This window comes from Augochlora pura, chromosome 7 (assembly GCF_028453695.1).
Source record: "Augochlora pura isolate Apur16 chromosome 7, APUR_v2.2.1, whole genome shotgun sequence".
Lineage (NCBI taxonomy): Eukaryota > Metazoa > Arthropoda > Insecta > Hymenoptera > Halictidae > Augochlora > Augochlora pura.
In genome coordinates, this window is record NC_135778.1 from 35391667 (window position 1) to 35406291 (window position 14625).

Genomic DNA, 14625 nt, shown 5'->3' on the forward strand with positions numbered 1-14625 from the left:
TCCGCCGATAATCCAAACATAAATGTCAGATACCGATCGGTTTACGCAAACAGTCCTGATAAGCAAACAAGGGCGTTAATCATCGGGCTCCTCCTTGCGGAACGAATCCACTGAAAGTCAGGTAAATCACTCGACGTGTTTCAGCCGGTCCGTGGCGTTGCCTGGCTCGGGTTACAAAGATGTGGGTGCAATATTTTATAGCGCAACGTGACCACCATTCAGCTATTACTGCCTCGGCTCCCTCGATAAATAAACTAGTCGTAGTTTCACCCTTGGGGATAATCCACTAATCTCCCGACGATCGGTGACACAAAAGTTTGTCTACACCTAAAAACATATACATAAACGTAGTAACACCCAAGCCTTTTAGGATTCTTAGAAATGTCAATGGTTTCCCTAGGTTTGATAATTATTATTCTTACTTACAAACATTTCAGTATATTCTATAAGCGTGGGCCAATAAGCACACCGAATTTGGAATTTTAGGAAGAACGGTATGAGAGGACTATAGATAAAAGCTTAACGCTATTGTTTCAATAATAACGCAATACATATGCAGAAATTGGGACAGTTAAGTGAGGCCGTCTGATCGATTGATTGCCCTTCTTGAAATCTCAAAGCGAAAGCATGGACTGAAGAAACCGAGGAAGCAGCGGGAATTCCTCAGCTTCCGTCGCGACGAGATTCTCATGCACGTGCATCGCGGCGTGTAAATAGAGGGCGGAGGTGACATATAGCGACAGCCAGGGCAAGCGTGTCGACCGTTTAGGCGACTATTAGCAGCTTCACAGGTTCTTCCTAGCATATGTGTCTCTTGGTGCGCCTTGTTGGTTCCTGATATTAGCTTTCTGTGTTCTCGAGATATCCTTCACCTATTAAAAACACACATAACGGGTCCTCGGAGTGACCAGCTCTTCCTTCTCGACAATGCTTCGCATTTACAAACGTAACAATTTTGAACAATACTTACTATCATTGTACATTCTTCTGATGAAATTCAAAGATGTACAGTTTTCGGCATTACGTTGGCAACATCATTGAAAAACGTTGCTACTATCGCTTGAAAACCATTCAAGCACATTTTTCTGTCTATATCTTCCTTGACTGTGCTTTTTTGAAAATTACTCGATTCGTTTACGCGGTCGTTAGAGTGGATTTAACTAGATGAGACGGGGGAGAGTGTGTCAGATATCGTTCGACCGAGTTCTGGTAATCCCCGCGCGCGGAACACACGGTAATAAATTCTCTGGGACGTCACCGTGCCGAGAGGAACTGATGTTACGGTATTCCGTCCCGGTCCATTTACTCTCCGGGACGCGTCACCTAAAATCAGTTAATTATATTCCCCGACTAACCTAGCCGGAGCCTATTACAAAAAAATAGTACACGTTGCGTACAGTCAGCAGATACGTCTCCCTTTTGAAAACCAAGCTGCGTACAAATCGTTACCGTTTCAAAGAAAAATTATACTGTAACTTTATATTACCGCCGTTATTACATGGATAACGCAATTTCGAGTTTCAGAATAGCCATTGCGGTTTACTTTACAATTACCCCTGTTATAACCGAATAATTCGCAAGAAGGATTTTGACGACGCCCGACACCGGGAAAACTGGCGAAGAATCCGTGGCGGTCGAAGAAAGAACGTTGGCTTTTACAAAGAGCATAACGACACGGACAATTTGTAGTGGAGTGTCAACGAAGCCGTTTCTATTTTCGAGGCGAGACACGCACAGCTATCTTTTCGCCTCGCTTCGCCCCTCGTCTTTCCCTGCTTCTCCACCTACTCCTCCGTGCTCTCCGCTCTCACGTCGTTTTTCAACAAGCGACGGTTGCACCGATTCATCCCTTCCCCAGACCCCAGGTTCCAGCGTAAATTTACACGCGATTAATCCGTCCTCGTTCCCCGTGTCTCTTGTTATCGTGACACGAGCGATTCGTCAATCTGTTCTATACGTCCTCCTCCCCGTTCACCCCTGATGGACGATGAAAATAACGGAGTGTACACGCACGCGAGAGAGAAAAATAACGAATTCTACGGATATAAATATATATATAAGCGGATGAACGGCGGGAGAACCCGTTCACATTTAATCATCTTGATCATTCTTTCAAGGTACGTAATCGGTATTATCAAGATATTTTGTGCCGTGCCACCCACACTTCGTCTAGTTGTTTTTTTACAGTACCAATACACTTCTTTTACAATTACACGTGCGTGGAATATTGTAAGAGAAGGACGTTTTGCAATTCCAAGAAATGGTCAAGTTATAACAATGAAAATAAAAACTTCTGTCTGGATTTTCACAACAGAGTGGATGTAATAATACTACCGATGTTTAGGATCCGGGAACGACTACCATTGAAAACAAAGCAGGAAATTCGATAGTACCGATCACGTACCCCACGTAAGCAGAATATCTTCCTCTCTCTTTCACGTTCGCGTTAGGATCACGTACAATCCAACGAGGGAGGGGGAGAGAGAGAGAGGGAGAGAAAGAGAGGGAAACATGTTAGCTGATTATGCTTTCGGATTATTTTTGGATCCCTCGTTGGTAAGCTTGCTTGATTTGGGGGATGATTTTCTGTGACAATGATAAAAATTGTTACTATATAAAGTTGTACAAGAATTTTGTACAAAGCATAGCAAATGATTCTCCCTGATGAAGAGATAGCAGAAGGATAGGGAAGATAGTGTGTAAGCATAGTATAAAGACAAAGGCAGAAGATAGCGGTGAAACGAGGACGAACATCGGTTGTAAAATAAACTATCTATAGATTCATGCATGGGCGTACTCTGTTATACAAATAGTATATTTAATACGACTGTACAATGTTGTTTTACGTAGTGAGTCTCTTTGTAGGAGACAATATACCTACAACTATGTTTAACATTCGGTAGAGATCAGATGAGTGCCGGTATCTGATCCTATTGTATTCCTAGATGAGTACTATCTCGTACAGGTCCTCAGGACAGAGAACACGAGGTAGTGGCTAAGTCGAAGTCACATCGGTTCAGACGCATCGCTTTTGTCCCTCATCCTAACAATCTATCTAATTCTTGAGCAAGTACATTAATCGTTTATGCACACGATTCTCCATTTACCTTCCAAGAGTGACGCCCGTACGCGCGCATGTGTGTGTATACGTGGGGGATTTCTCAGGCGATTTCCGAAGGATCGGGCTGCGAAAGGAAGTGAGACAAGAGAGATATTAAAAACGTGCCGCAGGTGGTTTTTTTTCTGTGTTATATTAATAATATATTTAATCTTCGACACACGGGGACAAACTCCGACATGTGCAGACTGCGTTTATATATTCTGAATTGGATGATGCGTTGATAAAAACACTCGCGCACAAAAATGTCCTCCAGCAGTAATACTTGATTTTCTAAACGACTCTGGTCAGCGACGCGGGGAATGACTGACGGAAGGAGAATGGAAATCGCGCGACAACCGCACTGCTCGCCTTCCAATCAAACGGCTAATCTTCCTCGAGGAGGTCGTCGTCGAGAGTCACACCCTGAAACAATGAATATATCCTCTGTTAATAACGATACGCCGTACGAATCATTTTTCTTAGCTAGAATTGCGTTGTCGACTTCTACTGTACCGTCTGATCCGGAAAGCAAAATACATGTTTCAATTAATTACCGTTTTTCAGGCTGCACAATTTGCTACGCTACGTTGCGCTACTATGAAGAGAGTGTTCATGGTCTAAGGAGGGAAAGCACGAGGCAAAATGCAGCGGTGGGTCTCTGTTATGGCAATAAGGCCGTAAAGAAAATGAACCGTGACCGGAGCGAGAATTCAACAAGCCTTAATAGTCCTGTCTTTCCTCCAGCTGCGATATGTTCATGGCAACGGATTGTTCTCCTCGAGGGTTTTCAAAATGCTAAAGAAAATTCTCTAAAAATGTTTGATCATGTTTCTTTTGCTTTCTACTTCAGCTTTCTCTGGCTTACTCAATAGGAACGTATTCGCACACATCAACCGGGATCAATACCTGACAAAGTTTACCTCAGATTGTTTCGGTAATGCAATACCCTTCTAGAATTACCCGTTCGCATTCGAAGACGCCTTAAGCTACAGTTGCGCCCCTCTGTTTCTATCATTCCCCCCTCACCACCCTGCTCGCTGCTTGACCCCAATCACCTATTTCGCTAAGCTTACCCTAAACGAACCTGGAACCTTGAAACGATACTCTCCATCCACTTCCGGTTCCTTTGGAACCGCCGTACCTTTTAACGTTCCAATACCTTATTCCCAACGTATAAACGAGTCTAGCATTAACTAAATGGTCGTTATATCGGTCATAGTTCCCAGTCTAGAAGGATGGCTGTGCTGAATGGATGTTGCCGTACACTTACTTTGTCTTTCAGAAGCACTTAGGTGTCAGCATGCACAGTAAAAATGGTTGCGTTAAGACCGAGAAACAGTCGAAGAAACGGGGCCAGAGAGTTACGCGCATAAAGCTCGATGAACATAGAGAGATGAAGATCGCGATTAACAAGTAGGAATGCAGGTGTAACAGGCTTACAGTAGTGTCGATGGTATCATCGATCTCGAGATCTAGGTCCAGATCATCGTCGTCCACCGTCAGCGGCCTCGAGCTGCTGGTGGTTCTCGTCTTCTCCGAAACGATCGGCATCTCGGTGGACGGAGTCGCTACCTTACCGATATCCAGATCCAGTAACCTGTCGGTCAAAACTTCGGTAGATGGCACTTCCGGTTCGCTAGCGCCGATATAACCGGATTTGTAAGTGAATCGATTCATCTGCTCTGCCGCTAACATGTCCTCCACGGGTTTTCGGTCCACGTTCGACTATAATATTGAAAAGATTCAGTCGTAACCGATTGCGCCATCGACGAGAATTATACTTAACATTCCTACCTGAACCATGGGGAACGCGGAGGCTGGAATTTTTGTTTTACTTTCTTCCCTTAGAAACTGCTCTACCTTGAGCGCTTCGCTGTACCCTGGGAACAAGTTCTCGTACTGTTCCGGATCGGCCAGGCTCTGCCCAGCCTTCTCGCTAACTGCTGAGAGCTTCTCCTTCCAAAGTTTCACGATGTATGAGATCCTACTCGGCATGTATGTTCTCGCGAAGAACGCGGCCTCGGGTATTCTGTCTGTCTTGATAAGGATTTCTAAGCATTTATCTAAATCTCCTAAAATGAAGTACGACAGGAACGAAATGTTGTTCTTCCCCATATCATCCGAGTCGTTGCCGAGTTTCTGTATCATGTCCGCGTTTCCGGTGCTGGTTGCCAACAGCAAAAGTCCCCCGAAATCTTGGGCTTGATGTAGACATTCCTGCGCTAAGCACAGTTTGCCTTTCTGAGTAGCTAGGGACGCTAATTGTCGCCACTTCTGCTGACTGTTAGCTTCTTTGGCAAGCGTGTGGGCTGTCGTGAGATCTCCTAACACCAAAGCCAACTCGAACCTGTGCTCTGGGTCTGTGGACACTGCTAATGCCTGCTCCTTGAATCCTTGTTTCTCTAAGAAGTGTGCGACTCTGGTGCGATGTTCTTTTGGTACCGTCGGTAGCACTCTGTCGGCAGTCTCGAAATCTTTTCGCATCACCGCCGTTTGATACTCGAGCACGGACAGCAGCAGAGAATACGAGACGATAGATAGCTCTTTATCGCATAGGTATAGTCTGTTATCTCTGGGCACGTAACCGAGCAGATACATGGGTCTATCTAAATGCGAGATGGTCACCACTTCTCCGCCGACAAAATAATTCACCCGGTTCACGCTGTTCGTGTAAATGAAACAGTCACCAACCCAGAGCCCCGTCTTTACCACCTCACTCATTTCAGCGACCACCTGAAAGACAACGTGAAGAGTTTCAAGTGCCTCGAACAAGATGAACTGCTTGCAGACTTACCTCGAATGCGTCCTCGATGTCTTCTGAATTCTCTGGTGCGTCTGCAACGGTTTCTGTGTGGTACTTAAGGATAAAATATTGATCGGTCGTAGCCAGTGCTACCAGCGAAGCGTTTTCTGCCCAGTAAACGTGCGTCGGTTGAATGACTATACGGCGAATCAATTTCAGAGTGTCCCAGTTGTAAAAGGATAGGCCTGATCCTGAAGATACTCCCAACAGAAATCCACCAAAAATGCCTACAAGAAAAATCCAATGTAAAATGAGAAGAAGAATTAATGTTATTAGTAATTATTGTGTACGACCGTCAGCCCCGAAGTCGGGTTTGAAGCTTTTCTTTTCCTTGAAGTTCTTGAAGACTTTGACAGTGGTATTGCTTTCTCTGACAGCATACTGACTCGAGTCAGAGGCCCATACGAATTCCGATGCTTGACCAAACGCTTTATTTCTTAGTGCCATGGACGTGTAAATAATATATTCTCCATCTCCGCAGACCACCAGAAATCTTCCATTAGGGTTGTGTTGAATGGTCTGCGGATAAATTTCACAAGCACCCATGTCTTTCACCATCAACGGTAACCGTTCTCCATCCGGCACTTCCTCCCCTAAGGCCTTGAGATTAACTTGTTGTACTTCATTGTGCTTGGCCCAAACGATTTTACCACCCAACGAGTCCATGGAGACTGCTGGCTCTTCTCTGCCAACTTTTACCATAACACTGCCCTCGTCGTAACCGATTGCCACATTATTGGAGCCTCGCATACAGGCTATCGTCCACACTCGTTCGAAGCCGTAGTTTAGAGAAGATTCTAATCTGTACGTTCCTGAATGCCATATCCTTACTGTTCCATCTTCTGAACCGGTAAGAATAATCGGTAATTCTGGATGGAAACAGACAGCCGAAATGTTCTGTGTGTGTCCTTCCAGTGTCTGAACACAGGTCTTGTTCTGGTAATCCCAAATTTTAACATATCTATCGTCGGCTCCTGATATTAAGTACGGTTTGTCACCGCCATGGTAATAATCTACACAATTGACACCTTTTTCGTGACCTTCCAACGTAAAATTAGCTGTGGAGGAACCTAGTTGCCATACTTTCACTGTTCTGTCTAACGAGGCGCTGGCAAATGTGTTGTTGTCTTTAGGATTGAACACAATTTGCATTACATAATGGGTGTGCCCCTCGAAAACTTGTTGCCCTATCCAGGCCTTTTCCCAGTTCCATAATTTGATCAACATATCATCTAGAAAGCAAAGGTGATCGAAGTTCGTTTCATAAAAGGATTAAAGATATATCTTTAACACGCACGTACCACTACTAGTTAATATGAACGGTTGCGTTGGATGCACTGCTATGCACCTAATGTAGTCGCTGTGCGCTTCAAAGGAGAGTACCTTCTCCAACGTGTTATAATTGAAAACTTTGATTAACATATCGTCTGCCCCAGTAACAACCCAGTTCTTTCTGGGTACAAATTTGGCTGTCCTAACTGGGACTTCGCAGACTTCGAAGGTTTTAACCAGTGTTTGCGTCTCATGGTTCCAGATATTAACATTTCCTTGGTACAACGAACAAAGCATCCATGGCTCCGTTGGATGAAGATCTATGCTCTTCACTCTGTCTGAGCGGGCAGTGAGCTTCCGCTTGATATCTAACCTGAGTGGCTGACGAAAGAAATAAAGAGATCACAGTCATGACATATCAAACACCATTGTACGATCATTTCTATGTGAGACCTCATGTTTATGAATTCACTGCGACGAACGTGAGAAATATTACGGTTGTCTCGCCGAACAAAACTGACACAACGAAAAAATTACATAGATTTCTTGAAAGCAAATTTCGGAATAGGATTTCGAAGGAAGCGAAAGTGATGTTTCATATTTTGATCGCAGGGTGAGGTTGTCACGTCAGAGAAACATTGTTTTTCCTTTATTAATCGAAGTAGATATTTTGACGTGTCAAACGAAGCAGGATGAGCAGCAGTGTCAATATACATGAGGGTCCACAGGTGTTTACCGGCATGATACGGATAATTCGGGTGTGTTTAATAAATTTTTTGGCTACGTACCATGTTTAAATATGCGAAATTCGCTTTTAATGCGCAGAAGACTCAACAACACGGTCGTCGATGATGGAAACACGTTAACGAATCCGAATCTCCTGCCATCCAGTTAGGACGTGGCCAATGCTCGCAGCGAAAATGGCGTCCACTGGCACGACAAATTCCCCTCGCACAGGTATTTCATTCAGTGAAATCAAATGTCTTTCTATTGTTCACTGATGATAGGATTCTGAATCGCCTGGTCTGGCCTGATCGCAATTTCCAACATATCTTTAACAGGAAATCAGAAAATGTCTACGTAGATAGGAAATTGGATAGAATCAGCTTCGTCGGTAACATAGCATAGTGCAACAGACACTACAGAGTTTTTCAAAAGAGTTACTGCAACACCGTAAATCTGCTGGTTGTACTACTAATCGGTACAGTAGAATTCTGTTAGTAACTTTCGATTGGTACAGTAGAATTCTGTTAGTAACTTTCGATTGGTACAGTAGAATTCTGTTAATTACTTGCGGTCGATACAGTAGAATTCTGACAGTACCACAGATGCAAGATCCATGTGGATGCAATATCTTGTAACGTTAATAATTCCAAAGACTTTGCTCTAGTTTCATGTTATTCTGAAAACTACTTACTATCGCTTAAATCGAGTTTGCCAATTGACAATTTGTGATTAGCAGCATTGAACTGCCAGTCTGCCGATGTAGATGAGGAGCTCCGAAACTATAATCTGCAACTTACGAGTATGATGTTGAAAGCTAACGTTTGAAGTACTGTTACTTACATTCCGTACAATTACGTAATATTATGTAATAACTACCTTCAAATTTTTGTTGAGTGTACTTCACGGCAAAATAATTGAGTTTTCGCAAAGAAATCTACCCGAGAGAAAATGTTATATCGGTATTAATAGTGCAGCTAAAACGGCGCGAAGCCGTTCGGAGCTGCGCACACTCTATGAATCGATACTGCGCACGAATAAATTGGAATTGGACAAAACGGAACTGCGTAACCGGACGAACTGAACTTGCGCGGACCGGTGAACCGGAATATGCGTAGAACAATTGTTGAAATACTGCGCAGACCGCGGAAAATTTAAATAAACCCGCTTCGCATCAATGTTACACAACGGCAATTTCTGCTGGTCAGGTTATGTCGACTCGGCGTCTCAGATTGCATATTTTTGTATCGACATGTCACTCGAAGCCAATAATATCGCGTGACTTATTAGGTAATTAATTATTTCTAATACATAGGCGGTTGTTACGGCTTAACCGAAGCGTCTGCAATAGCGCAACGGTGGATGCACGGTTACAGGAAAACTTATGTAAATTCTAATGGCAGCTCTTGGTTACCGCACGCGGTCCGTTCTTTAACTTTCGAGCGGCGGCACGTGATTCAACGTTGCGCAAGCAACAATGTCGCTCGTTAGAAAAGAAAGCAACTCTTGTGCACCATAAATTCTCTCTACGGGTCCTGCAATTCCTCCACTAGTTCAACAATTACTCAATAAATCCTATAATTCTTCTATATGCTCTATAGTTTGTCTAGAAGTTCTACAATTTTCCTGCGAATCGTATAATTTTTCTGTAGACTATAATATCTTTCTAAATAGACCCTGCGTCGTATAACTCGAATCCTTGACAATTTTCACAATTTAACCATAGCCGGCAGGTGTTAACGTCCAATTGTACGAAATGTGTCGTCGATCAGCTTGCTCTTTGCGCCTCGTTGACTTCCGTAATTCTACCGTGCGACCGATGACCTGACCATCTTCTAAAACTCTTCGCGTTCTTCTTCCTAATTCCAAAGTTAACGATCCCTTGGGTCCGCGAACTTTGCAACGAATTACGTGATCCACCACCTAAAGAAAGAGGAATAAAATCAGAATAGAATTGTTATGATTCTCGCGTTATCAATTACAACTAAGACATTGACTGACAGCGTGATCGTTCTTCGCCAGAGGCCAGATCGTCGTTTAAATCGTCTTTTCGAGCCGGGTTTCGGCCCTCGTCCCACGTCGTCTTGGACAAACGACTCGCCCGGAATTTCCTTGAGAAAATAATTCCACTTCCTCCTGCTGCGGACTCGTCGCCTTCTTCATTTTAGTTTTCAGCGTTCGCGCGTTTTTTTCGCATTCTTTCAGCAATCCGTCGAAGGATAAAATGGCCAACCGCGGAGCGCCGTGTTTTTATTTCGAACGAATATCCCACCGTAGGCCGAGGCGAGCCGGACTCTCATCAACGACTTTGATAAACGATAGCCGCGTATGGTCACTTGTCCCGATCCTAATATTTCATTCTTCTCGGTCGTCGTTGCCATTTTCATTTCGTCCCGCTTTTCCCTGGCCTTTTACGTTCGCCCTCCTTTTACGTAAACCCGGCACGCCGGTGACCGTGAATCGCCCAAAGCGGACTATATTCAAAGGAAATATTCTCTCGCGATATTTGACAGCGATCCGTGCGACTCGTGTCGATTGTTCGCGACCGGCGGCCCAGCGAAATGCTAACGAAGACGATAACGGCAACCGTCGAAACTGCCGAGAAAACGAGCGCAGAAACGAAACGGGTCAAGATCGGCGGAAATCCGAGTTTGTCTTCGCAAAGTTCCTAATCGGGCGAGCCGGTTCGCGGCCAATTAATTGTCCGGCGCGTTAATCGGCCGATCCGGGAAAGGGCAGCCGGTGATAATTCGACGCGGACAATCCAGATTCGTAGATTAATCTCGGGGGATACGGTCCGGGTAATTATCGTGTCAGCGGCGTCGCTACGGCGTCGTTAATCCATCGGGGATCCGTCCTCCATGGAAAGATAATCCACTCGGCAGATAGTCGAGATCTCGTCGATGGTCGCGCAGAGCTTCGGGATGCTGGTCACCGACGATTTTCATTCGAAAATTCGGCAATCGCTTTCAGAGAGAGAGAGAGAGCGTAGTTTTTGAGATCGTGGAGAAATTCGAGAGCCTGTGAAAAAAATTTTCATATACAGAACGATGTTTAGCATGCAAGCAAATTATGGGGGTCACCTCTCGAACAATTTTAGAATTTGATAAAAATTTGTTCTAATCCCGTGCAAAAAATTTCAGTATTCGCAGAAACGATTGCGGAATCCAGAGCAACTGCAGCGGGTTTTACAAACGGATTACAGACTATAATAGCCGGTCTTGAACCACAGAAGACGTGTCGCGGGGGACACGTTTTGTCCGCGGCGCATCCTAGCCGCCGCGGCATCGAGAGCCGAGAAGGGCGAGACCGAAAGGGGGATAGATCGCGATCGTATTTTTCTAGACCGAAAGAGGATACCGGAGCGACCTGGTTCTCCTCGTCGCCAAGGCCTCCCGAGGCTGCGGCTCGCGCGTCGTGCGGTCGACCCGTCATTTTCGCAAAAAGGAAGACGCCTTTAAAGAGAAAGAAGGCGTGGATCGATTTGCGGATAATAACCGAGCTACGAACCGTGGAGGACCATGGAAACGGGATCGTCGAGCCGCGGGGTGTTGCGCGACGGGATTTTCGTCGAGTCTGCGGGTTCCAAAGTTCGGCGAAAACTGAAGACAGCGCTGAAACCGGCGGAACTTCTCGTAACAATTATCGAGAATCCGCCGATATTAAGAATCCGTGGACATTGAGACGTCAATTTTGCAAACATTTCCAACACCTTCGCTAGTCGAACGAAATTCCTTCCAGCTGGTTCATCTGGTTCATCGAAGGATCGACGAAACGGTTCGGACCATTCCCCCGCGAGCAAGTGAAGCGGCTCGATCATACATCCGACGCGCGTTCACGCTCGATTAGAGCACACGCGACCGTGGCTTCTTGTAAACAAATTCGCGTTTTACGACCGCGCCAGTCGACGATTAGCCGACCGATAAAGATGTAGGCGCGTAATCTATGATTGGCGACCGGTCGTTACTATGGAACGACTGAAACAGCAATCTCGATCTTTTGTAAACCAGAGAGAAAAAAACCGGTAATTAACGGAGGATCGTTGGGGATCGGCGCAGACGACGCAGATGGCAGGAGGTCGTGGCTTGCTCTTCGCTACATCATTTGGTTCTAGTAACGAGAAAAACGGATCAGCCACTGCTCCTTTCTCGGCGATGTAAGAGCATTTTCGCTGCTCCTACCTTCGCGCGATCTCGTTTCCCCGAGAGTTTCAATTTCTCGAACACCGCGAAAGATTTCGACTCGATCGTAATTTAAAAATGACTCCGACGTCCCATACGAAATCGTCGTCCCTGTTACTTCCCCGGGTCTCTTCTTCGGCGGTTATCCTTCCCCCGGTTATCGTCCACCTCTATCCCTGACTCCATCGATCACGGGGGCCTCTTTTTCTTCCGCAGGAACGAAGAGGCCGGACATCGATCACGCGTGATCGATCGACGGAGCGCCGGCTGTCGTCGAGAACCGAGTTCCAAGCTGCTCCCAAAGCCCTGTGATTCAGCTCGGTGTTCAATGATACGGATTCGCTCGAACGTGTTGGGACGACTGGAAATTAAAGGGCCGTCTGTTAGGACAATTCTAACACAGATATTCGAGAAGAGAGAATCCGTCTAAACTCTTAATTCCTTCAAACTTTCGACTGAAAAACATTCACGAAAAAACGAAGAAATCTCGTAACCCGATTAGAATAGTTACGACACGTGACGGTTACAACCTATAGGATTCGTTAAGTTTTCGACAACTGTTTTCAACCCCTGTTTCAATCGGTCACGGTTAGATTCCAGACAGGTATCGAGAGATCGAATTAGCTTGGTATCAGAGACAGACATAGCCGTAAGTAAACAGAGGCCGGCTCTTGTGTTGGCGACAGAGAACGAGATAGGTAGATAGACAGACAGATAGATAGATAGATAGATAGATGGTTAGATAGGTAGATGAATAGTTGAATAGATGGACAGATAAGTAGCTGAATAGATGGAGAGACAGAGAAATGGAGAGATGAGAGAGAGAGACGTGTTGCTGACAGATTCCCGACGTGGGCGATTAGGGTAATCGGACGGGCAAATATGTGCGATAGCATTAGCGTGGACGGCCGCGATAAAGTCGGGCAAATTGCTGCGACGCGATTTGACGGATCATTTTCCATCTGGAGCGTTCGGCAATCCGTGATTTCGACGGATGATCTCCGGCGTTTTACGGCTTAACCCTTTTAGTACCGGCCAAAAGAGTCCCAAATGTTTAAAACCCGTTTGACGAAGTTTGATAAAATTTCGGAAAGAAATTGCAAGAATTTTGAAAAGCCTGATAAATAACAAGTTCAGAAAGGTAGAAGAAATAAGAAATGAAATTGTTATTTAATAAAAATATTAGGAAGACTATCTTGTCAGTAATAACCAACAACGATATATCGTTGTTCGGTACTAAGAGGGTTAATGCTCGTTTTCGGGTGTCGCGCGGGTCTTGCGGACAAGGAAGAGCGAAATGAAGAGAAAGAGAGGGAGCAATTGAAACGGTTGGCACAATCATTGTCACGCGACGCGAGTCGTTTTTAATCGTTTCCCTTCTACTTGGCGAAACGCTTCGACGTCGTTTCGTTGCTCAATTATTTCTGCAACGACAACCGCCGTTACAATTTTGCGGGCGCCACGGTTCTATTAGCGAGCGAACCCACCGTTCTTCCTGCTCGTTGGAAATTTTTCTTTCCACGGATTCACAGTTCTCGATCCCATGACGAAATCAACCCCTTGCGACTCCTTTCGTGCTGGGTCGATCAGCGCTTGTTTGTTCTTAATATTTTTGATAATAGGACCGGAAAATTGTTGCTTCTTCTGCTATTATTATTTCGTTCAATTTTTAAACTTCGATCACGGAAGAATTAAATTTGATTTCCATTTAAAAGAAATTAATAATGTTAATGCTTTGTAGACTTTGCATGAAAGCTTTGTCACGAGTCTGACTCGTTATTATAATAATAGGGTTAATAACTTTTAACCCTTTTAGTACCGAACAACGATATATCGTTGTTGGCTATCGTTGACAAGACAGTTTTCTCAATATTTTTATTAAACAACGATTTCACTTCTTATTTCTTCTACCTTTCTGAATTTGTCATTTATCAGGCTTTTCAAAATTCTTGCAATTTCATCCCGAAACTTTATCAAACTTTATCAAACGTGTTTTAAACATTTCGCTCGGATACAGACTCTTTTTGCCGGTACTAAGAAGGTTAAATGAATTTTCGATCTAGGATCGATAGAATTCAGAAGATCCGAAACACTCGAATGTTCGATATGCAGCGAAAGCGTTGCTAACAAAGAAATCTTTCGACGGTTTATCGCTTGCAAAAAAATTCTACTGTTCGATGCTACGTTACCCCTCTCTGTCAACTAGTAATCGCGCGAATTATGTAACTGCCTCGAAATAACGTGGAAGAATTTGCCAAGGAGCATCCTATTTTCGCGGTCGTTTCTATTTTGAACGTGTTTCAATATACTGAAAGTAGAGGAGACCGGAGTCGCATTCAGTATCGTCCGGTCGAGTGTCATCGAAAAGTAATTGCAACTCTCGTACAGTGACGCTGGACATTTGTACGATCGTATGTACATCGCGTGTTCGTTCGCGCCATAATGTTTCTCATCGTAACAGTCAAAATTAATTAACGTGTCTTTAAAGAGTGACTATAGCGTGATCGCGCGCTTGAAATTTTTTACAATATTTACAAAAGCAACAA

The 14625-nt window shown here is 44.6% G+C and overlaps 1 protein-coding gene across 1 annotated transcript; it reads right to left on the reverse strand.

The window, feature by feature from the left end:
- Positions 1-2799: 2799 nt before the first annotated feature.
- Beta'cop (coatomer subunit beta') lies at positions 2800-8248 on the reverse strand. Its single transcript, XM_078185979.1, has 7 exons — positions 7964-8248; positions 7205-7556; positions 6197-7135; positions 5895-6130; positions 4895-5833; positions 4541-4825; positions 2800-3523 (listed from the first exon to the last, which is right to left on the reverse strand). Exons 1-7 carry the CDS (start codon positions 7964-7966, stop codon positions 3485-3487), a joined length of 2793 nt encoding a protein of 930 aa, XP_078042105.1. The 5' UTR covers positions 7967-8248; the 3' UTR covers positions 2800-3484.
- Between the last annotated feature and the right edge of the window lie 6377 nt (positions 8249-14625).

Bases quoted from the DNA above. Each gene is read 5' to 3' on its own strand.
- Beta'cop (XM_078185979.1), bottom strand. The intron at 5,834-5,894 runs GTAAGTCTGCAA...GTTGTCTTTCAG, and splicing joins ACATCGAGGACGCATTCGAG to GTGGTCGCTGAAATGAGTGA. The intron at 3,524-4,540 runs GTAAGCCTGTTA...TCATTGTTTCAG, and splicing joins ATGATACCATCGACACTACT to GGTGTGACTCTCGACGACGA.